This window comes from Capricornis sumatraensis, chromosome 5 (genome assembly GCF_032405125.1).
Source record: "Capricornis sumatraensis isolate serow.1 chromosome 5, serow.2, whole genome shotgun sequence".
Classification (NCBI taxonomy): domain Eukaryota; kingdom Metazoa; phylum Chordata; class Mammalia; order Artiodactyla; family Bovidae; genus Capricornis; species Capricornis sumatraensis.
The window spans coordinates 15,406,948-15,431,277 of NC_091073.1; the positions used below are offsets into that span (position 1 = coordinate 15,406,948).

General features: G+C 37.3%; 1 protein-coding gene across 1 annotated transcript in view; it reads left to right on the forward strand.

Moving 5' to 3' along the window:
- The window catches only part of VPS50 (VPS50 subunit of EARP/GARPII complex), a 136,365-nt gene that overhangs the window by 77,271 nt on the left and 34,764 nt on the right, over positions 1 to 24,330 (forward strand). Inside the window, exons 17-20 of the mRNA XM_068972721.1 lie at positions 13,880 to 13,970; positions 15,783 to 15,959; positions 19,412 to 19,530; positions 22,475 to 22,581. Coding sequence (XP_068828822.1) covers positions 13,880 to 13,970; positions 15,783 to 15,959; positions 19,412 to 19,530; positions 22,475 to 22,581 — 494 coding nt within the window. The remainder of the gene's footprint in view (positions 1 to 13,879; positions 13,971 to 15,782; positions 15,960 to 19,411; positions 19,531 to 22,474; positions 22,582 to 24,330) is intronic.

A 24,330-nucleotide genomic window follows, 5' to 3' on the forward strand; every position in this document is an offset into this window, starting at 1 on the left:
TGCTTACAGTTTGTTTCATGGTCTTCTGCCAAATAGAGCTCTTCAGAATGAAGAAATTCCTGAACCGAATTATCCTGACTTTGAGTCCATTTAGGCTGTTGGTTTGAAGATGTAGACATAACGACAGGGTGAACATAGAAGCATTTTACTCTTTGGCAGAACATCTGTTTATAGAATGTCCTGGTATTTTTTTGTGGAAGTATTAAAGTTTGCCTGCCATTATCTTTTTCTTGGGCAAAGCTGGATGAGCATGTGAGGAAGCACAGTCTCTGTCACCTGTCGATGTAACTTCACATCTTTCAAGGTGTTTTATTCCCCCAGGTTTCTTAATATTCAGGCTCTAAGTTTGTATACACCGAAAGCTGTCAGTCTCCTGCCAGATGTTGCAGAATTCCCCGAAGCACAAATGATCTACAACAGTGGTGACGTAGAGACTATGCAGTCGTGTACTGTTGTCAAGACATGTAACAAGTACATTTTGTTTTTAAATTGCTTTAATAATCAAAGTTTATAAATGTCTTCAGTGACCTTAAAGGTGCATCGACTGATGTCAGAAGAGAAGGATCACCTGTCCTTGTAGGGAGAAAAGTCTTTGCTTGCCTGAATAAGAAAGGCTTGGTTTATTCTTTAAAGTGTCTTTAAAACGTGTGCTTCTAGAGTTAGTTTTATTATCCATATACTTACCTTTGTTTTCTGTCTCGGTCAAGTGATTGAATCATGTCTTCTGGTTTGAATATTGGACCTGATATCTTCTAGAACCGGCCTGCCTGCTCCTGTCACACTGCTCCTGCCTCCCCTGCCCATGTATCTTCTGCCAAATAAACTGTTTTGGTTAAGGCTTCAGCGAGAGTAGAAAATAAGTTATCAGTAATTTTAGTTGTTGTGTAAGATATCTGAGAGATTTTTCTTTTAAGGAAAAGGTTAACCAGTATAATAACTTCAACTTACATTGAAGTGATTTGTTATATATACATTGAAGTGTAAGTGTTCATGGATATGTTTTCCTAGTATTGCCTTGTAACAAACTATCCTGAAACTGATAGGCTTAAAACGGCCACCATCTTGTCGTTATTTCTTGTATTCTGTGAGTCAGGAATAATTTAAGCAGGGATCAAGATCCTTCTGCTCCTCATAGCCTTGACTGGGGTGACTCAGGAGTGCTCCGCTTTGTGTGGCGGCTTCAGGATGGCTTCACTTGCACCTTGCTGGAGGTGGCTAGAGGGCTCTACAGCTGGATTGGTTTCAGCGTGCCCACATGTGGCCTCCCTGGTGTGGTGCTCTCGGCGTGGTTGGACTTCTTCTGTGGCAGCTGGCTTCCCGTAGAACTAGCATTCCAAGAGAACCATGCGGAGGGTGCTTGGCCTTTTCAGACACACGCTCGGGACGCATGCAGTCCTACCTCATTCCGTTGAATGCAGACTTCACATAACGCTGGTTCAGATTGAAGGGAGGAGGGAAATCAGACTTTTTCTGTTGACAGGGGAGTGGTTAGGTCATGTTGTAGAAAAGCTGTGTGTGGAATAGAAGATACTGTTGCAGCCCTGTTTGCTGTATTCCTTGGGAAAACAGAGAGAAATGTTTTCAGAAACCAGTTTTTGGGGGGATTTGGTGAAAATGTTACCAATCTATTCGTTTATTTTTAGTACATGACATGTTCTTCTAAATATTCAATTATGTAAAATGACTATTTTCCATATCTAAACTATACAAGAGGGCTTAAATTTTGAACTTAAAATGAGAGCAAAAGGAACAGTGTCTTCATAATATATACCTCTTATATCAGACTAGTTTCTCTTCCATATATATGTACATACACATTGTATATACACACATGTATATATGTACATACGCATGAACATAAATTCTTTATATATGTACATACACATAAGTATACCATAATAGTGAGTGAACAACTATCAAATTCCACTTTTCCTCCTGCTGGTAAAAAGTTTTGGCCTGTGTGGTGTTATCAGTGGCCTTGGGTTCTGACCTTTACTGTGTTCCTCACTAGCTTTACCGCCCCTGTGATTTTAACCAATCTTTAATTTTCTGAGCATCAGGTTCCTTCTCTTCAAAGTGTATAAGGCTTATGTTGGCTACTCTACCTTCTTTAAACTCTGTGCTTTTATCATTTGCTTCTGGAGCCTAACTTCTATTGCTTTAAGTCTTTTATTAGGTTAAGTAAAAGATCTGTGTTTCACACACTTGTAATTCATTGATATTTTCCCTTTAACTTGTAGGTCAACATATTTGAGACAGTTTGTAAATTGGTTATTATCTTCTTCACTATGTTTGCACTTTAAAATCTCTTTAATTTTATTTTAGTTGCACCTATTCGTTAGTTTGCCAAAAAAATTCTTTGTATCCTGCTTATGTCTGGTTTCTTGAAGACACAGGTGACACCCACAGTGCTTAATGATCGAGATTGCTTTTCACTTAACTTTATGATTATAGTCAATTCTGTTATTCAGCATCCAGTTGCATTTTGTACTTTGCATACTTAACTGCTTTTTCATCATAACTTCTATCTTTCGTGTGTTAGTACCATAAATTAGAAGAAAGGAAATAAAGTGCAGATTTTTCAGTTTGTATAAAATGTTCTTGGGGAAAGCAATGCAGAGGAAGTTTTCCTTGGCTTTATTGAATCAATTTGGATAATATTATCCAACTTATGGTTTCCAGTAAAAAGTGAAATTTTTCCTTTTTGCTATTGTTGCTGACCATGTTGCAGTGAAAAGAACATGACTTGGAAGTCAGGGCCCCTGTCTCTGCTGTCTGCTAGTTGTGAGCTTGTGGCCCTTCACAAGTGGATTCATGCTTGCTTTGAGCCACCTGTGGCTTTATCTTTAAAATGGGCCTGCCTTTTATTGCAGACAGTTTGGGAGGATAGTGATAGATTATCAGTTTTTTCCTTTGAAAGAATTTTATTAAAACTTAACTCACATAAATGTATGCATATCTTATTGTACAGCTCTATGAATTTTTAATATATGTACACTGCATAAGGGGCTTCCCAGGTGGCACTAGTGGTAAAGAAAGTGCCTTACAGTGCAGGAAACCCAAGAGTTGTGGATTCAATCCCTGGGTTGGGAAGATCTCCCGGAGGAAGGCCTGGCAACCCACTCCAGTATTCTTGCCTGGAAAATCCCCGTGGACAGAGGAGCCTGGTCGGCTACAGTCAATGGGGTCGCAAAGAGTCAAACATGACTGACGTGACTTAGCACGCAGGCACACACACTACATAAACTGCCCAGGTTAATATATGTAACTTTTCCAGTATCCCCGAAGAACCTCTTGTACTTTTCTCAGTCAGTAGCCTCTTCAGAGTTAACTGCTGTTCTTAACTTCCGTCACCAGAAGAATGTTCTGGCTGAACATTATGTAAATATTGTTATGTAAAAAATTGTAAATTATGTAAAAATTTATAAATAATATTTATAAAAATATTTTATAAATATTATTCTGAATTGTGTTGCTTTTGTTGTTTCTCATACACATAGACATGTGAGTTGATTTAGTGTATTGACCTAGGATTCCTATGATCTGGGGGTTAAATTAGCATTTTGTCAATTTAATTGGAAATTCTTTTGAATTGCCCATGTATACAGTATGTCATGTGTGAATAGTGATGGTTTTATATATTACTTTCTAACATTTGTGTTGGTTAGGACTTCTGGTACAATTTAGAATAGAAGTGCCAACAAGGGACATTCTTTCACTCAGTACTTTACCAGTAAGTATGATATTTGTGGTAGGTTTTTGTAGACACTCTATATCAGATGGAAGAAATTCCTAAGAGATAGTAAACTTTAAGTCAGAAGGTATTACTAAAAGTAAAGGGGATACTTCATAATTGATGAATAGATTTTCGTTAGGAAGGTATAACAGTCCTAAATTTGTAAGCTCTTACTTAAGATAAAATCAAAATATATAAAGCAAAAATATTCAGATTAGAAGAAGAAATAGACAATTTATATCATAGTTGAGAATTTTTGTGTGCCACTTTTAGTAATGGGTAATATAAACAGACAAAAAACTCAGGATATATATTTCACCAGATATTAATAAAATTTACCTAATTTATGTGTATATATATATATATGTTTATACATATATGTATGTATACATTATAATACTTAATAGCTGAAGAATTCATATTTTTTTTCCAGAGCAGAAGGACAGTTAATCAATCAATTGCTGGGACTCATAGCAAGTCTTTAAAAAAGAAAAAGTCAAAAGATTGAAATCAGAGCATATTCTGACCACAGTGGAATTAAACTAGAAATAAATAAGAGAGAGCTAGAAAATCTGCCAGTTTTTGGATATTAAGCAACCTATTTTCCATGTTAAAGAAGGAACCATATTGGGAATTAGAAAATATTTTAAAATGAATGTGAATAAACATATAAAATTGTGAGGTATAACTAAAGCAGAGGGGGGGATTTTTAGTTTTAAATGCATTTTTTGGTAAAGAAGAAAGTTTGAAAATTCAGTGCCCTAAACTTACATTTCAAAAAGTTTAGAAAATGACAGCAAATTAAACCTAAAGAAATAGTGGGAAGATAAATAATAAGAGTGGGAGTCAGTATAAGCGAAGGAGGAAAGTGAAAAAGTTGGCTTAAAGCTCAACATTCAGAAAACTAAGATCATGGCATCTGGTCCCATCACTTTATGGCAAATAGATGGGGAAACAGTAGAAACAGTGGCTGACTTTATTTTGGGGGGCGCCAAAATCACTGCAGGTGGTGACTGTAGCCATGAAATTAAAAGACACTTACTCCTGGGAAGGAAAGTTATGACCAACCTAGTTCAGTTCAGTCACTCAGTCGTGTCCGACTCTGCAACCCCATGAATCGCAGCACACCAGGCCTCCCTGTCCATCACCAACTCCTAGAGTTCACTCAGACTCATGTCCATAGAGTCCGTGATGCCATCCAGCCATCTCATCCTGGGTTGTCCCCTTCTCCTCCTGCCCCCAATCCCTCCCAGCATCAGAGTCTTTTCCAATGAGTCAACACTTTGCATGAGGTGGCCAAAGTACTGGAGTTTCAGCTTTAGCATCATTCCTTCCAAAGAAATCCCAGGGTTGATCTCCTTTAGAATGGACTGGTTGGATCTCCTTGCAGTCCAAGGGACTCTCCACGAGTCTTCTCCAACACCACAGTTCAAAAGCATCAATTCTTCTGCGCTCAGCTTTCTTCACAGTCCAACTCTCACATCCATACATGACCACTGGAAAAACCATAGCCTTGACTAGACGGACCTTTGTTGACAAAGTACTGTCTCTGCTTTTGAATATGCTATCTAGGTTGGTCATAACTTTTCTTCCAATGAGTAAGCGTCTTTTAATTTCATGGCTGCAATCACCATCTGCAATGATTTTGGAGCCCCCCAAAATAAAGTCTGACACTGTTTCCACTGTTTCCCCATCTATTTCCCATGAAGTGATGGGACCGGATGCGATGATCTTTGTTTTCTGAATGTTGAGCTTTAAGCCAACTTTTTCACTCTCCTCTTTCACTTTCATCAAGAGGCTTTTTAGTTCCTCTTCACTTTCTGCCATAAGGGTGGTGTCATCTGCATATCTGAGGTTATTGATATTTCTCCCGGCAATCTTGACTCCAGCTTGTGCTTCTTCCAGCCCAGCGTTTCTCATGATGTACTCTGCATACAAGATAAATAAGCAAGGTAACAATATACAGCCTTGACGTACTCCTTTTCCTACTGGAGATCAGTGGAGAAATAACTCCAGAAAGAATGAAGGGATGGAGCCAAAGCAAAAACAATATCCAGTTGTGGATGTGACTGGTGATAGAAGCAAGGTCTGATGCTGTAAAGAGCAATATTGCATAGGAACCTGGAATGTCAGGTCCATGAATCAAGGCAAATTGAAAGTGGTCAAACAAAAGATGGCAAGAGTGAATGTCAACATTCTAGGAATCAGCGAGCTAAAATGGACTGGAATGGGTGAATTTAACTCAGATGACCATTATATCTACTACTGCGGGCAGGAATCCCTCAGAAGAATTGGAGTAGCCATCATGGTCAATAGAAGAGTCCGAAATGCAGTACTTGGATGCAATCTCAAAATGGCAGAATGATCTCTGTTCGTTTCCAAGGCAAACCATTCAGTATCACAGTAATCCAAGTCTGTGCCCCTACCAGTAACGCTGAAGAAGCTGAACAACCTAGACAGCATATTAAAAAGCAGACATTACTTTGCCAACAAAGGTACATCTAGTCAAGGCTATGGTTTTTCCAGTAGTCATGTATGGATGTGAGAGTTGGATTATAAAGAAAGCTGAGGGCCAAAGAATTGATGCTTTTGAACTGTGGTGTTGGAGAAGACTCTTGAGAGTTCCTTGGACTTCAGGGAGATCCAACCAGTCCATCTTAAAGGAAATCAGTCCTGGGTGTTCATTGGAAGGACTGATGTTGAAGCTGGAACTCCAATAACTTTGGTCACCTGATGCGAAGAGCTGACTCATTTGAAAAGACCCTGATGCTGAGAAAGACCGAAGGCAGGAGGAGAAGGGGACGACAGAGGATGAGATGGTTGAATGGCATTACCGACTCAATGGGAACGAGTTTGAGCAAGCTTCGGGAGCTGGTGATGGACAGGGAGGCCTGGTATGCTGGGGTCCATGGGGTCGCAAATAGACACGACTGAGCAACTGAACTGAGAAGTCAATGAAAGAGAAAGTTAATGTATATAATAGAAGGAAATCTACAATACTACTTAGCAAAACTGTGCAAGAAAAAGAAAGAAATTATATCATCAGTTAAAGGGATATCTATAGATCTTAAGGGGCTTCCCTAGTGTCTCAGTGGTAAAGAAAGAGCCTGCAATGCAGAAATCACTGGAGACACACATTTGATCCTTGGATTGGGAAGATCCCCTGGAGAAGGGAATGGCAACCCACTCCAGTATTCTTGCCTGGAGAATTCCATGGACAGAGGAGCCTGGTGGGGCCACAGTGGATGGGGTCGGAAAGAGTAGGACACGACTGAAGTGACTGAACACGCTCGCACATAGATCTTAAGACATTAGAAATAAAATGATAAAGACTTTATGCTAATCAACTTGACAATTTAGATAGAAATGAATGAATTCCTTGTAAAATCAAACGTAATAAGCTGATAAAATATAGAAAATCTGAGTAGTCCTGTATCTTTAGAGAAATTGAATCTTCGCTTCAAAGCATTTCCACAAAAAAAACTCCAAGCCTGTTGCTGTCGTTGGTCAGTTCTTCTAAACCTTTAAGGGGGAAGCAATATCAACACAAACTCCTTCAGAGAATAGAAAAGAACTTCCCTGGTAGTCCAGGTGTTAAGGACCTGCCTTCTAATGCAGAGAATAGAAAAGGAGGGAATGCTTTATAACTTATTTTATGAGGCCATCATAGCACTAATGCCAAAGCATTACAAACAAGAAGAATTACAGGTTAGTACCTCTAAAGAACTTAAGAGCAAAAGTCCTAAACAAAAGCTTGGCAGGTCACATCCAATATATCTGAAAAAAGACAATACTTCAAGAACAGGCAGAGTTGAGTACAGGAATACAAGGTTAACTAGACTTTTTTAAAATTAATAAATTTAATTCACTCATTCACAGCTATAGGGAAAATACCATATTGATCACTTTAATAGATGAAGAAAATTTCGATAAAATTTCCATTGTAGTTCATAATTTTAAGAAATCATGTCTGTAATTTTTACTTTCAATCTAGTTTTGTTTCCAGTCTAATTTTAACTTCAACCTTATAGTTCAAGTATGCTTCTTATAAATAGCATATAGGGTTTTTTTAATTTAAAAATTCAGTTGGACAATTTTTGTGTTTCGATTGGACCTTTATTTCATTTTCATGTAATGTATTATTGGCATAGTTGGGTTTAACCCCATCATATTGCTGTTTGATTTCTAAAAGTGTAGATAACTGTTTTTTCATTCATTTTTTCCTCTCTCTGCTTTCTTTTGGATTGATCTGTGTCTTTTCAATTTTCAAATCACTTTTTTGTCAGCCTTAAAATGTGTATTCTGGTAGTGGCTACCATCAACATTCCAATATGCATTCCTGTTCTGTTACAGTTGACCTTAGGTTAATATGCTTCCAAAATAATGCAGGAACCAACTTTATAACTCATTTGCCTTCTCTTATCCTTTTAGTGTTATTGTCATATATTTTACTGTCTATATTATTTTCTCTACTTTTTATATGTAGGCATAACTAAGCTTCAGTCTGTGAGTTGGTATCTTTCATCACTGTAATAGTTTTATATTATTGTGTAATAGAATACCATGAATTTTAGCAGCTTAAAACAACGCCCTTTTGTTTTCTCACAGTTCTGTGAAAGTCTGGAAGTCTTGTCTAGGTTCCCAGCTTAGGTTCTCACAGGGCCTAAATCCAGGTGTTAGCTGATCTTTCATCTGAAGACTTTGAGGAAGAATCTGCATCTGAGCACATTCAAGACACTGGCCCAGTTCAGTTCCCTGTGGTTTTAGGACTGAGGTTTCTGTTTTCATGCTACCCGTCAGCTAAAAAGCCTTCAGCTTCCTATGTCTCTGGTCCTTGCACTTGACCCCTTTGGTTTCAAAAGCCAGCAATTCTGACTTCCCCATCTTTTATCAGGAGAAGAAAAAAGGTCTACTTTAAAAGGGCTTGTTCAGTTAGGTTTGTTTCACCTGGATAATTTCTGTTTTGATTAACTCAAGGCAGTTCAAGTAATCTTACTTATATCAGTAGAATCCCTTTTTTCCATATTTGGTGATATAATCACAGGGTGGTCTTCATCATATTTAGTCCTGGGCGATAGTGCAGACAATCTTTAGGGATTTTAGAGTGCCTTTTAGAGTCCTGCCTATCTCAATAATTGTTCTGTAGTAATAGCTTTATCGAGATATAAGTCACATACCAAAAATGCCAAAAATTCACTCCCATAAGTATATATTAATAATTCAGCAACAGCATCACCACTACTTAATTTCAGAATATTTTTATCGCTTCAAAAAGTAACCCTTTACCAGTTAATTGGCACTTTTCTCCTCCTGTAGCATCTGACAATCACTTACTTATTTTTTGTCTTTGTGTATTTGCCCATTGTGTGTTGCCTGTATATAAACATTTCATATAAATGAAATCATGCATTATGTGGCCTTTTGTGTTTGGCTTTAACTTAGAATATTTCTAACAGTTCATCCATGTTGGAGCATGTAACAGAACTTCATTGGTAAATAATAGACCATAATTTGATTATCCTTTCCTCAGTTCCCTGGTGACTCAGAGGTTAAAGCATCTGCCTGCAATGCAGGAGACCTGGGTTTGATCCCTGGGTCGGGAAGATCCCCTGGAGAAGGAAATGACAACCCACTCCAGTATTCTTGCCTGGAAAATCCCATGGACGAAGGAGCCTGGTGGGCTACAATCCATGGGGTCGTAAAGAGTCGGACACGACTGAGCGACTTCACTTTTCTTTCTTTCTTTCTTTACTCAGTTAATGGCCATTTGGGTTGTTTTTACTTTTTCAGTTCAGTTGCTCAGTTGTGTCTGACTCTGCGACCCCATGGACTGCAGCATGCCAGGCCTCTCCCTGTTCATCACCAATTCCCGGAGTTTACCCAGACTCATGTCCATTGAGTTTGTGATGCCATCCAACCATCTCATCCTCTGTCATCCCCTTCTTCTGCCTTTAGTCTTTCCCAGCATCAGGGTCTTTTCAGAGTCAGCTCTTTGCTTCAGATGGCGAAAGTATTGGAGTTTCAGCTTCAACATCAGTCTTTCCAGTGAACACTGAGGACTAATCTCCTTTAGCATGGACTGGTTGGATCTCCTTGCAGTCCAACGGACTCTCAAGAGTCTTCTCCAACACCACAGTTCAAAAGCATCAATTCTTCGGCGCTCAGCCTTCTTCACAATCCAAGTCTCACATCCATACGTGACCACTGGAAAAACCATAGCCTTGACTACATGTACCTTTGTTGGCAAGGTAATGTCTCTGCTTTTTAATATACTGTCTAGGTTGTTCATAACTTTTCTTCCAAGGAGCAAGCATCTTTTAATTTCATGGCTGCAGACACCATCTGCAGTGATTTTGGAGCCCTAAAAAATAAAGTCTGACACTGTTTCTACTGTTTCTCCATCTGTGTGCCATGAAGTGATGGGACCGGATGCCATGATCTTAGTTTTCTGAATGTTGAGCTTTAAACCAACTTTTTCACTCTCTTCTTTCACTTTCATCAAGGGGCTTTTTAGTTCCTCTTCACTTTCTGCCATAAGGGTGGTGTCATCTGCATATCTGAAGTTATTGATATTTCTCCCAGCAATCTTGATTCCAGCTGTGCTTCTTCCAGCCCAGTGTTTCTCATGATGTACTTTGCATATAAGTTAAATATGAAGGATTGTCGGGGAATGTTTAACAGGAGGATTCCTACGTGCTGTTTCTCACAAGTCCTTTGTTTCTTTTCAAGCGGAGCAGAATGCTGCTCCCAGGAACCAGGGTCATTGTGATACAGGCTTGAGTCTCCTTTAGTAAACATTCTCTTTACGACAAAACTGCTTAGTCTCGATCCCCTTTCTTGAGATATGGATGGTCTTCTGACCTTGTGGCAATTATTAATCCCTTGTTCCCTTGGTAACAGTTGTTATACGCTTGGCTTTCTGATCTTTTATCATAGTCGTAAGAAACTTCTTGTACCACAGCTTATGTATACTCACAGAAAATTCATTAAAGCACCTTTGCTCCATCAGAGCTTGGGTCCCCGTGTCTTTCTTTCTTTCTTTCCCTCTCTCCTTGGAGCGCAGAGACCTGTCTTGCTCACTCTTCTGCCCGGGCTTTTAAGACTCTCTTGAGAAGGCGCGCTGTGCCTTCACTCCGCCTCGAGAGGGTGCCCGGTGCCTTCGTGAGAGATGCAGGTCCTGTGTCAAGGACTTTATTGGTTTTCTGCGTAAACCAGGGAGTATCAGCTTCTTTCTCTGTTTCAGTTTCTTATCGTCGCCTCCAGACCGCCAGGTCCTGGTCCATTAAAGGACCCCAGCAAAGGATGACATATACAGCCTTGACGTACTCCTTTTCCTATTTGGAACCAGTCTGTTGTTCCATGTCCAGTTCTAATTGTTGCTTTCTGACCTGCATATAGGTTTCTCAGGAGGCAGGTAAGGTGGTGTGGTATTCCCATCTCTTTCAGAATGTTCCACAGTTTATTGTGATGGACACAGTCAAAGGCTTTGGCATAGTCAATAAAGCAGAAATAGATGTTTTTTCTGGAACTCTCTTGCTAATGATGCTGCTGTAAACATTTGTGTGTTAGTTTTTGCATAGACATGTATTGTTAGTTCTTTGGGTATGTATCTAGGAATGTGTAGTAAGATGACAAGTGTTTTGCCTATTTCCCTCTGTCCCCCTCCCCCCCAAAAAAATTAGGTCCTAATATTTGGCAGCTGTAAATGTTAATTTATTTGGAAAAAGTATTTTGTAGATATGACTAAATTAATGATTTTGTAATGAGATTATCTGGTGGGCCCTAATGCCATCACAGTTAAAGAGAGATAGAAGGGAACTTGATATAGATACAGAGACACATATAGGAGGAAGTTATGTGAAGACAGGTAGAGGATGGAGTGCTGTGGCCGCTAGCCAAGGAATGGTAGCAATTACCATAAATTGGAAGAGGCAAGGAACAGATTCTCCCCTAGAGCTTCTTTAGAGAGTGTATTCCTGCTGTCATCTGGATTTCAACCTTGTGATTTCAGACTTCTGGCCTCCAGAACTGTGAGATTATAAAGTGTCTTAAGTCATCTGTGTGCACGTGCTAAGTCACTTTAGTCATGTCAGACTCTTTGCGACACTATGAACTGTATCCCACCAGGCCCCTCTGTCTTGGGATTGAACCCAAGTCTCTTGCATTGGCAGATGGGTTCTTTACCACTAGCACCACCTTAAGCCTTAAGTCACCCAGTTTTTGTTAATTTATTATAGTAGCCACAGAAAATCAATACAGAGTGAAGTTTCTGGGTCATATGGTAACTTTATATTTAACATTTTGAGGAACTACCAAACTTTTCCAAAGTGGTTGTACCATTTTGCCCTTCCACCGGCACTATATAAGGGTTCTAACTTCTCCAAACCCTTGATAGCTCTTGTTGTCTCTTTGATTTAGCCATCCTGGTGGTTGTGAAGCAGTACCTCCTTATGGTTTGGGTTTATATTTGCCTGATGAATGACACTTTTTACATGTTTACTGGTCATTCATATATCTTCTTTACAAAAAATGTCTGTTCAAAGCTTTTGCCCATTTTAAATTTATCTTTTCTTTGTAGAATTGTAAGAGTTGTAAACTTCATCCTTTTAGTTCTTACATTTGATCTGTGATTCATTTTAGTTAATTTTTGTAAATGGTGATAGGTATGGGCACAACCACTTTTGCCAAATTCTCAGCCGTGACCTACCACTTCAGACGTTTCTTTTGCGCTTCCCTCTATCCTCTTCATCCAGTTGTATGCATACTAGATGTTTTGACAGCCTCACCTATCTCTTATGATCTTTTCTGTTTCTTCCCATTTTTTTCCCCCATTTGTGCTTCAGGTTTGCTATTTCCTATCGAACCATCTTCAAGTTCATTAATTCTGTCATCTGATGTTTTACTTACCCAGTTTTAGTTTGAAGTATTTTATTTTTTCAGTTATAGATTGATTCTTTTTTTATGATTGTAGTTCTTAAAATAATTTTCTTTCTATCCATTTTGTGCATCTTTTTTTCTGTATTTTGTTTAACTTGTTTATAGTAGGTACTTTAAAGCTCTTATCTATTAAAAACACTAATATTTTGAGCAGTTTCTGCTTTTCACAGATTTTACCATTAATTCCATCTCTAATTTAGAACCTGTGGGTTTTTGTTTTAAAAATCTAGATTTTGTTTTTAGCATGATTTTAGTAACAGCAGTGAGGCTTGTTGTAGGAAGAGGACAGACGTGGCCCTTTTATTCCTGCGTTAACAAGAAGGAAGTATTTGTTTCTCTGGAATTGCTTGTATAATATACTGATTAACGAAGAGGCGGGGCTTCCCAGGCGGTGCTTGTGGTAAAGGATTTGCCTGCCAGTGCAGGAGACACAAGAGATGGGAGTTCAATTCCTGGGTCAGGAAAATCCCCTGGAGAAGGAAATGGCAAACCACTCCAGTATTCCTGCCTGGAAAATTCCATGGACAGAAGACCCTAGAGGGCTACAGTCCATGAGTCACAAAGAGTTGGACACTACTGAACGTACATACGCTCACATGCACACACTCAAAAAACTGTAAGAGCAGTAGCATTAAAGAAAGAAGAGATCAGTATAATATGTGACTACTTGTTAATTTAAATGCCATATTTGCTAATTTATCTCATAAATGTTGTGTAGAGATAGATAGGCACTGAGCTAAAATATATTTAGAGAGTGATAATCACCTTGATATTGTGGTTTAGTAAGAATGATTAAGATCTATGCTTTTTAACATAAAACATTTTTCAGTATTTATGGTTTCATAAACCCTGTAAATTATTTCTTGTTTTTTCTTTTGGCAATGATATGTCATTTGCTAAAGTATGTCTTATGTATATGAGTTGGTGAGTCACTTAGTTTAGTCCCTTAATAAAAATGTCATTTTCCCTGCATTTATTATTTTTGCAATATAAGAAATATTCTTGAGTTTGGTAAATACTTGAGATTTTTTTCTCTTATAGATAAGTACGTAAAAGCAAATGTTTGTGTTTACTACATTGGTCTGAATGGATTTTCAAAATTGATTATGATCACAATGATAACTGTAATAGTTTTTGTTATATTAATCCTTGCGTGCAATGTGCTTTTCTTCTTACTTTTGGGATTATTCATTATTTGTTTTTAAGAACAAGGCTTGATGAACTGAGAATGTTTCTAGAGAATGAGACCTGGGAACTTTGTCCTGTGAAGTCAAATTTCAGCATCTTGCAGCTTCATGTAAGTTTAAGAACAGATAAATCAGTTTTTTATTTAGTAATCTTTAAAAGCAAACCAGATACATGAAAGCATTTATAAAATAATTAAGTTAAGGAAGAGTGCCTTTCCTTTCTTCCTTAAAAGTGATTAATAATAAGCCTTTTTTTTTACAAAGGTGATGTCACAGTCTATCACTTTTTACTAATTTCAGTTTATACAGTTTAGAAAAACTCTTTTGCCTGCACAGAGTCACAATTAAAGTAATTTGTTTTCTTTAGATTTCAGAAGAGGGTCCCTGGTTTATTTAATCTTGCAGAAAAATAATCAGTTATATTTTGATGGTCTTTAGTGAAAATGCTTATATTTGAAGAATATTTGTCATTTCTTAAAGGGTCCAGTAGGTTCTTGATTTCTGCTGTGACTCATAAATTTGTCTGTAATGAGAAAATGCCTCTGGGATAAAAAAGGCATTTACTAAAAAATACCACTAGTTTTTTATTAGTTAATTGATTCCCTGAATCCTGTAATGTAATCTGTGAAAATATCTTTAATTGATTTGTTTTTTCTCTTGATTGAAACATAGTGTAGATAAATATTTCTTGTGTGTTAGACAATGTCCTACAAATATCCAGTGTCAGACTATAGTATATAAATTTAGATTCCTTTTTCAAAGGTCTACTGCAGTTAGTTTTTGCTTCTGAAAGAAATATCTTTCTAGAAGGAATTTTCTTATTCTGGATAAATGTAAAGAATACGTGATTAAAAGGATTTTTTTAATGGAATAGTGTTTACGCTCATATTGTGTAATAGCTTACTTCTTATCCAGGTTTATCATATTGGTTTCCTAAAGTGGTGATATTAAATGCAGTGAAACAGATAGCAAAATTAATATTAATTTAAACATTATTTTAGAGTTATTAAATTAAGATGATTCCTTATATTACTTCAAATTCCAGCCTTGACTTTAGAACCTCTACGTAAATAATTTTATTTGAATTTGTATTTAGCCATCAATTGTGTGTGTGGTACAGGCACACATAAATTCTCAGTCGGTAAAGAACCTGCCAGCAGTGCAGGAAACCTGGGTTCGATTCCTGGGTTGGAAAGATCCCCTGGAGAAGGAAATGGCAACCCACTCCAGTATTCTTGCCTGGAGAATCCCATTGGCAGAGGAGCCTGGTGGGGTACAGTCCATGGGGTCGCAAGAGCCAGACAGGACTGAATGACTAAACCACCATCACCACCACCATAACAGAGAAAGATGTATGTTGCATGCTTGGTTTTCATTGTATTCACATAGAGTATCTTAAATGGTGTAAGCTATTTGACCTGACAACAATTAGCTTTTATAAATGACTCTGTTGATTAAAACTACCCTTCCGGGACTTTTGCTATTGTGTAAAATTTTTAGAATTATCATTTGAATTGAAGTTATTAAAAATTCTGTGCCATTCCTTAAAGTAAGCCGAAAATAGCTTGATGCAGATAGCTCCGTTTTAAGTGATGTCAGTTACTGAATTGTCTTTAGGAAAACGTTCGAACCTGTGTGTGCAAGTTTGTGCTTTCAGAAAACTTAGGAGATTTAAAAATGAATAGCATAAAGAATCAGGATGGTTTTCTTCACTGACTCTACATTTGCACTGATGGAATATGTTTATGTTGTTGTTCAGTCACTAAGTTGTACCCAATACTTTGCAACCCCATGACCTGCAGCAGGCCAGGCTTCCCTGTCCTTCACTATCTCTTGGAGTTTGGTGAAATTCATGTTTATGTACTTGAATTTTATTGTTGTTGCAAAAAGGAATCTGGCTCATTTCTTGTCTTAATGTCTAGGAATTTAAATTCATGGAACAGTCTCGTTCTCCATCAGTTTCACCCAGTAAGCAGTCATCTGCAACTTCCTCAAAAACAGTAACCTTGTTTGAGCAGTACTGCAGTGGTGGGAATCCATTTGAAATTCAGGCCGACCACAAAGATGAAGAAACAGAAGATGTCCTGGCTTCTAATGGGGTATGTGGTGTTTTCAAAACATACCCTGGAATGTAAGTGGGGTTTTCTTATCGAGAGTGTTGTACCCAGTGAGCAAGGTAATTGGCTAGATTTGTTCACACATTTACTACCCTCCTTTCCTACCTGTGGGGCTTCCCACGTTGATGCAGTGATAAAGAATCCACCTGCCGGTGCAGGAATCACAGGAGACACAGGTTCAATCCTGGGTTGGGAAGATTCCCTAGAGGAGGAAATGGCGACCCACTCCAGTATTCTTGCCTGGGAAATCCATGGACAGAGGAGCCTAGACGGCTGCAATCCATGGGATCGCAGAGAGTCAGACAAGACTAAGCACACACGCATGCGTTCATATATTTACCACCCACTTTCCTACTTTATACTTAGGCACCCGTGTTACTGTTTGCACTGGAAATGAATGGCTTTCCAGTACATTTTGTTGACATTGACCTTTCGAATGATGAGCTTTGTCTTTATGTTTACTTTGTGTTGTTGTAGATTGCTTTGTATTCTTATCAGATTATTGATGGAATAGGAGAATAGTTTCTTCACTGCACAGCTAACATGATTTGTTGGATAGATGGATGTATGTGAGAATAGGTCATCTGCACTTTTCTCTCAACTCTACTCTTGGGCAGCTAAGTGAGTCATATCCCCTTTACTGAGAAAGGGTAGTGTCTTGTTTGGTTACTGGCTAGGAATATTTTGAGCATTTAGGAGTATGATGTTTTTGTTTTGTAAATTTATTTATTTTTAATTGGTACAAAGTTGCTTTATAATGTTGTGTTGGTTTCTGCCATACATCAATGCGAATCAGTCATGACTATGTGTGTGTATGTGTGTGTATATATATATATATATATATATCACCCCCCTTCCTGAATCTCCACTTGACCCTTCTAGGTCATCACAGTGATCCACTGGGCTCTTTGTGTTATATAGCAGTAGTGTTTTAACAACACACTGAGCAGTTCAGAAAACACAAACCAGAAGTAGTGTGAGTTGATGGCAAGATTTGCAGGCAGCTGAACGATTATGACTTTTATTGATTAACTGTGTGGCTCTTGGCAAGTTATTGTGACTTTGTGACCCTCAGTTTTCACATGTTTACAGTGTGGGAATGCTTGCTTCACCATTACCTACAGGTATTTTCACAGTTTTTAATTTGGATGTGTCCTTCTGTTCTTCAGAATTTCCAGAGGGACTGGGTACAAATTTTATTTTGGATCTGATGAAGATGCAGTGAAAACTGTGCACATTTGACAAAAAGCTGTTGAATTTGTCTCCATGTTTTTGGGTTTTGTTATTAAGTGAAACTGTCCTTTGAAAAATCTTGTCATGAAAATACACCAATATCATGTTTCATTGTGAAGTAGAAATTATTTCATAGTAAACCTTATTTAAAATGATAATTTTGTGATTCTTTGTGACATTTTGTCTTGGTTAATGTAGACTAAACCAAAAGGAATTAAGCCGGTCGAATATTTTTGAAATAATGTATCCCTCTGTACTAGTGATTTGTTCATTTTAATCTCCCATTGCCTTTGATTTTTTCTTTGTGGCAGTTGTATTCTATATAAGGTAACCACGAACACTAAATCTGCAAGTAGAAAACTTACTCTTAGGCAACATATGGGATTAAGTATCTGCAAGCCTCTGGTCACAACATTTTCACCAACTGGTCAGTATACAGCCTTTGTTTTACATGTGTTTTAATATACAGTGTCGACTTATTAACACTGAGCTCACAACTGACAGCACTGTAACCCATGCCTGAGTGAAGCTTATCTAACACACTTATTCTTGCCATACGGCACCTTACTGTCTTCTTGCACTTGGAAACACTGGGTGACACCAGTCCTGTGCTTGGGGGACATTCTGAAGGGTGAAATCACCGGCAAAATGCACAGAAACCTTAAGAATGTGGCACTACATCACCTTGTTTACAGCCGAAATAAGAAGGGAGAGGGCTGGTTGCCTTGTTTGCTCTCAGTTGGGAGTATGCAGGTGAGGTGACTCAAAAGGGTTTGCCACTCCACACACAGCACGCATCCATGCACGACCGTGGAAGTGTTGTGAAGTCTTGATGTTGGGGTTACAAATTTTATCAGGTAGGGAAACTTGCAAACACAGAATCCTTGAAAATGATCTGTGGTGCTGGGCAGCTGACCCTAGTCTATAGAGAACACCTTTCTGAGTGTCAGCAGAATCACATTGTGTACAAGTAGGGGAGAAGGTCTCTAATGTTCGTTTGTATCCATTAATGTGTGAGCTGATGACCTTCCCAGGTACAGCATAGGTCCTTGAGGATCAGAGTCCACATCTTAGAAACAACCTGTCAGAATGCGTTGTTGCTGTTGTTCAGTCGCTAAGTCGTGTCTGACTCTTTGGGGAGCCTATGGCTGTAGCCTGCCAGGCTCCTCTGTCCATGGGATTCTCCAGACAAGAATACTGGGGTGGGTTGCCATTTCCTTCTCCAGGGGATCTTCCTGACCCAGGGGTCAAACCTCATCTCCCGCTTGGCAGGCAGACTTTTTACCACTGAGCCATCTGGGAAGCCTGTCATAATGCTTTAGACTCAAAAGTAGTTGTTGAATCAGAGGACTAATTTCTTCCCATGTTGTCGTCATACTGGTCTCCTCAACTGGCAGATGGGGGTAAAACTCCTTCATAGAATTGTTTTGAAGAGTCAGTGGGGCAGTTCATGAAAGCGCTTAGCCCAGTACTTGGTTAAAACGCAATAAATGTTCACCATTGTTCCGTCATACTAATTTATGAGGCTCATCGGCAGTGATGTGGCGATACTGCCGTGCTTCTTTTGTTGCGCGTGGACTCCACTTCCTCTCCCACGCTGGCTCTGGGCCACGATGCCAAAAAGATGATGAAAAGGCACTCTGCCTCTCAAGAGCAAATCTGCCATTTTTGTCCTTGCTCTCAGTAGTCCCTGGATGCTTAGCCTAAGTTTCTAAGCTGCCCTTGGAATTAAATGATGAATTAGATAGAATATCAGCATGTGTGTTGTATGTGTTTATTAAGCTGAATTAATACTTCTAGACTGTTAGGATTTTATCCTTCAGCTTCTTATAATAAATTAGCAAAATGGAAATAAGTATGGTGAAACTACTTGAAGGAAGAGGTTTTTTTAATCAGACATACACTCTTTTCCTCTTCTAGGGTGTGGGTTGTTTTTTTATTTTGTTTATTCATAGGGAAACTTTTTTTTCTTGGGGGCATTTATAAGCTTTTGAAAGTATAATGTTTGTATTTTTCTTTTTTCCTTTGAGCTGGTTAAGGTAGCATGGTGATAAAGAAAAGGGAAGGTTAACAAGGTTTTGATGGCAAAATCAAAGCTTCTTATAAGATTGGGTATTATTTTATTGTGTTGAAAGACTCCAAGAAAGGTTGGTTCTACATTCACACTGTTGAATATACTGTTTTGTTGTTTTTTTTTTCAGTATGAATCTGATGAACAAGAAAAAAGTGCCTACCAGGAATATGACAGTGACAGTGATGTTCCTGAGGAACTAAAACGAGATTTTGTTGATGAGCAGACAGGCGATGCTCCTGTGAAAAGGTAATTATTCTTAGGTTGTACGGTATTTCACATTTTATGTTGCATGCTTAACATATAGGATTTACTTGCAAGGTTAAGAAAAAACAAACCTTAAAAATTAAATTTTCTTTTGGTTATAATATCACATGACAAGTTAATATATTTTTAAAATGATTCCTGAAAGGCTGAAAATGTAGTAGTTTTTATATATATATAATGGGCACAACCTAAGAGCTCTTCATTTAGAGATCAGTAGCTTTTGCAGATAAACAGACTTGCAATTTATAGAATCAGTACCGCCTTGGAAGGCAGTCTGTGCCTCACACAGATCAGTTTGTTTCACATTGATTTCCTTTTCCTCAAGGAGGAAAATAGTCATTTGTTTTGTATGTGGAGTTCCTGCCTCAGTCTAGTAAATAGAGAAAAATCTTCCCAGTGTCATTGATATTTGCTATTTGAGCCTTTTGTTAATGTTCCTTTTTTTTGTACTTTTGTTTTTGTTTTATGATTAACTGTCTTCTTCAAAAACTATGATAACTGTATAAGAATTTTTGTCACCTTCTTTAAATTGGGCCTGATTCTGATTTGTGAGTAATGTCATGACTATCAGACACTGAATGACCACAAATATATTTTTAATGACAGATTTACATACCCTCTTTCCTACTCTTTACCCTCCAATTACCTAGTTAATGCTTGGTTGATTTGACACCTTGATTGATATAATCTCTCACCTCAAAAATGAGCAACTCATATAATTGGGAAAATTTATTTCCATTGGTTTGCACAAATGTGTGATATATACATCTGTGATCTATTTTGAACTGAGTAGAACTATTTTGTTGGACTTCTTCATCAGATGTTTTGGGTATGTTTTTGCTGAAAAGAAAACTCTAATTAAGTTGAACAAATAGCTGCCATTTACATGTGTATGTACTCCCATTCTTGGTGAGTTTTACAGCCCCTTAAACTTTTACACTTAAGAAATATGCACAATGTGAACTACTAATTGCAGCCAGCCAACCAGTTGACAGTTACTGTCAATTTCAACTTCTCAGTGTCTCTTGAATTTATCAAAATTTCTTGTATTTCACTGTCGCCATCCTAGTTCAAGGAAAAGTGTCTGTGCAAGATCATTGAATCAATCCCCTTCCCTTGGCTTTCCATCTCTAGTCTTAACCCTTTCTAATCCATTCTTGGATACAAATTTGGATTTTTCTTTCATATACAAATTTGACTGTGTCTTTTTCCTGGCTAAAATGCTTAATGGCTCACCACCGCGATTATGGTAAGGTTCATGGTCTCTGTGATCATGAGGTTCCGTTGTTTTCGGTGGTCTGGCCTTTACTTTTCCTTCCACCCATGCATTCTCCCGGCTGCCACTGTCAGCTCCTTATGCCTCTCTCAGTATATTGCTTTCTCACCTCTGGCCTTGTTACATGTTGTCCCCTTTTCTTCTGTACTTACCGTATATCTTCTACTTCTCCTTTGAATTTACTACTGTCACCCCAACCCTGGACTTTACCATTATACTCTATACCTATTTCAGATTCTAAGTAAAGTGTCTTTCATATTGGTAGGTCTGAAGTCAGGATGCTTGGTACACTTGATGTGTACTTTCCCTAGAACACTTTTTTGTTTTTTAAATGACATATCTTCCTTTTTTGTTTTTTATTTATTTAATGACATGTAGTTGACTTATAATTTTGTGTTAGTTGTCAGTGTACAGCAAAGTAATTCATTTATGCATATATATGTGTATATATATATTCTTTTCAAAAATTCTTTTCCATTATCGTTTATCATGAGGTATTGAATGCCTTGTATATACAATACAATACTATACAATAGTTCCTTGTGCTATACAATAAATCCTTATTTTTTTAATCTTTTTTGTATGCGGTGGTGTGCATCTGTTAATCCCATACACCCAGTTAAAACTCCCACCATTTCCCCTTTGATAACCGTAAGGTTTCTTTCCAATGTCTGTGAGTCTGTTTTTGTTTCATAAGTGAGTTCATTTGTATTGTTTTTTAGATTCCACATATAAATGATATCCTATAGTATTTGTCTTTCTTTGTGTGACTTACTTAGCTTAGTGTAATAATCTGTAGGTTCATCCATGTTGCTCCAAATAATATTATTTCTTTTTTTATGGCTGAATAGTATTCCATTGTATGGGTGTGTTTGTCTGTGTATGTGTATGTGCATATGTGCATGTGTGGGTTACATACACACACACACACACACACACACACGCACTTTATCTATTCATCTGTAGATGGATACTTAGGTTGCTTCCACATCTTGGCTATTGTAAGTAGTGCCACTGTGAGAATTGGGCTTCATGTATCTTTTCAAGTTAGAGCTTTCATCTTTTCTAGATATATGCCTAGGAGTAGGATTGTTTCATGTGCCTGTTGGCCATCTGTATGTCTTCCTTGGAGAAATGTCCATTTAGGTCTTCTGCTTATGTTTTGATTGGGGTGTTGTTTTTTTGTTATTGATTCCTATGTGCTGTTAGTATATTTTGAAAGGTTAGCCCTTGTCAGTCCCATCATATGCAAATATTTTCTCCCAATTCATGGGTTGTCTTTTAATTTTGTTTATGGTTTCCTTTACTGTGCAAGATTTTAAGTTTGATTAGGTCCCATCTGTTTATTTTTGCTTTTATTTCTATCGGCTTGGGAGACAAAACATTGCTCTGATTCAGTGACGCAGCTTCTTTTAGTGGTTGATAATGTGTGAGAACTGAAGAACTACGTTATAGTCCTTTATTTCTTGGCTTACTGATTTCGCTTCCCCTCTGTAAGGACAGGAGGATAATCTCTGTATCCCCAGCTGATACATGGTAAGATTTTCAATAGCTAATTAGTGAAGGAAGGCTATATCCTAAGCTGAATAACTTATTGACTTACTACTTGGCAACCCTAATTTGAAATCTGTTTTGTTTTCTCATATCAAGTGTTTCTCGAGAGACCCTAAAAAGCAGGAAGAAATCAGACTACAGTCTAAATAAAGTGAATGCACCCATCTTAACAAATACAACATTGAATGTAATAAGGCTTGTTGGTAAGTAGCTATTCCTTTTTTTAAAAAAATTATTATAGCCATTATATTAGTCTACATTTATAGCCATTATATTAGTCTACATTTGTTACCAAATGGATTTTCATTGTGCAGTCCAGTGCCCACCAGAATGAAGAATTTAAGATTGTCCTATGTCAGTGCTTTCTCATCTTAATTGTTCCAAATAGTATAATACTAATGTCAGTTTTTCTTTTTCGGTTAACTACTAATATTTGTGTCTTCCACTTTTTGTAAAATTATAATTTTTGTAAATTAATTTTGTAAATTAATTTTTTTTGTAATTTTTTTGTAAATTTTTTTGTAATTTTTTTGTAATTTTTTTGTAATTTTTTTGTAATTTTTTTTGTAATTTTTTTTGTAATTTTTTGTAATTTTTGTAATTTTTTGTAATTTTTGTAATTTTTGTAATTTTTTGTAATTTTTGTAAATTTTTGTAATTTTTTTGTAATTTTTTTGTAAATTTTTTTGTAATTTTTTTGTAAATTAATTTTTGTAAATTAATTTTGTAAATTAATAGAAATTTAGTGGAAAAATTCTCTGTGTGAGTTAGAGGTCCATATGAGATGGTAGTAGCAGTTTTGTATTTATACAGTATTTTGTATTTTATTGTTTCACTGATATTCACAGTCTTGTCAGATAGGCAGAGTGAATAGTGATTGTTCTGGCATTTTTCAGACCCAAGAGTTCTACAAGCTAAATGTTCACACTTTGGGAAGTGTTATTCATATTATAGATAAGACCTTTATTGATGATTTTGTAGGAGGCAAAGAACCTAGAAATGCCATATGAAATATTTAAGTTTGAAGATGATATGGATTTTTAATATCAGTACTCCAGCATTTTACATGCTCTCTCAACCTTTGTATCTCATAAATAAGTCTGTACGTTTGACAAATAAGTTATAGAGATGTCTTCTCGTGTTAATTAAGTTATCTATACCAGTCAGGAATCTTACTGATTTTCTATAAAAATCTCTGTATTCTATTTATGGAGATGATAATTTCCTGTTGCCTAGTTTAATTACTCTTAGCTCTAATAAAAAAAAGTTTGTGTTCCCAAAGATAATTTCTAAATTTCATTAATGAATGGGATAAAGAAGGAAAAGTGTTTTTTTTTTTTTAGAAGTCTCACTTTCTTAAGGAAAAATAGTGTGGAAAAGTAATAATGAATTGAGCAGAAAAGAAAAAGTTTATATTTTTATGATACAGGAAAATGGCAGATTCTAAAAGGCTATGATATGGCTGATTGTTGCCAGGGAATTAGCTTTTCTTCCTTATCCAAGAGAGCTAACTGAACCTGCAGTCGTGAGTTACTCTCCAGAATCTATAGTCAGAGTTAGAAGAGTTCCGAGGAGATGATCTTGTATAGTTTCCCATAAAATGAGGATTTCTTTCTTTACTGCATGTAATGTATGTGGGCCATCTAGCAGTCTGTTTCACGTCTTGCAGTTGCTGAAACCATTATTAGTTTGCAAGACTCCTCATTCTGCTCTTAGACTGATATAATTGGTAGAAATCTCTCCCTCATAGTAAACCAAAATAACTGTCTAATTCTACCTCTTGGTCTTAGATATGCTCTTAAGAGCAAAAAGAGTAAGTCTGTACTTTTTTCTCCTTTTTTCCCATATGGTCACTTTTCCAGTATGTGGTGGTAGCTATACCACTTCCTTTCCTTTTGCTTCCCCTCCCCGAGTCCATTCTTCAGGGTCAGTGTGCTTCAGTTCAGTTCAGT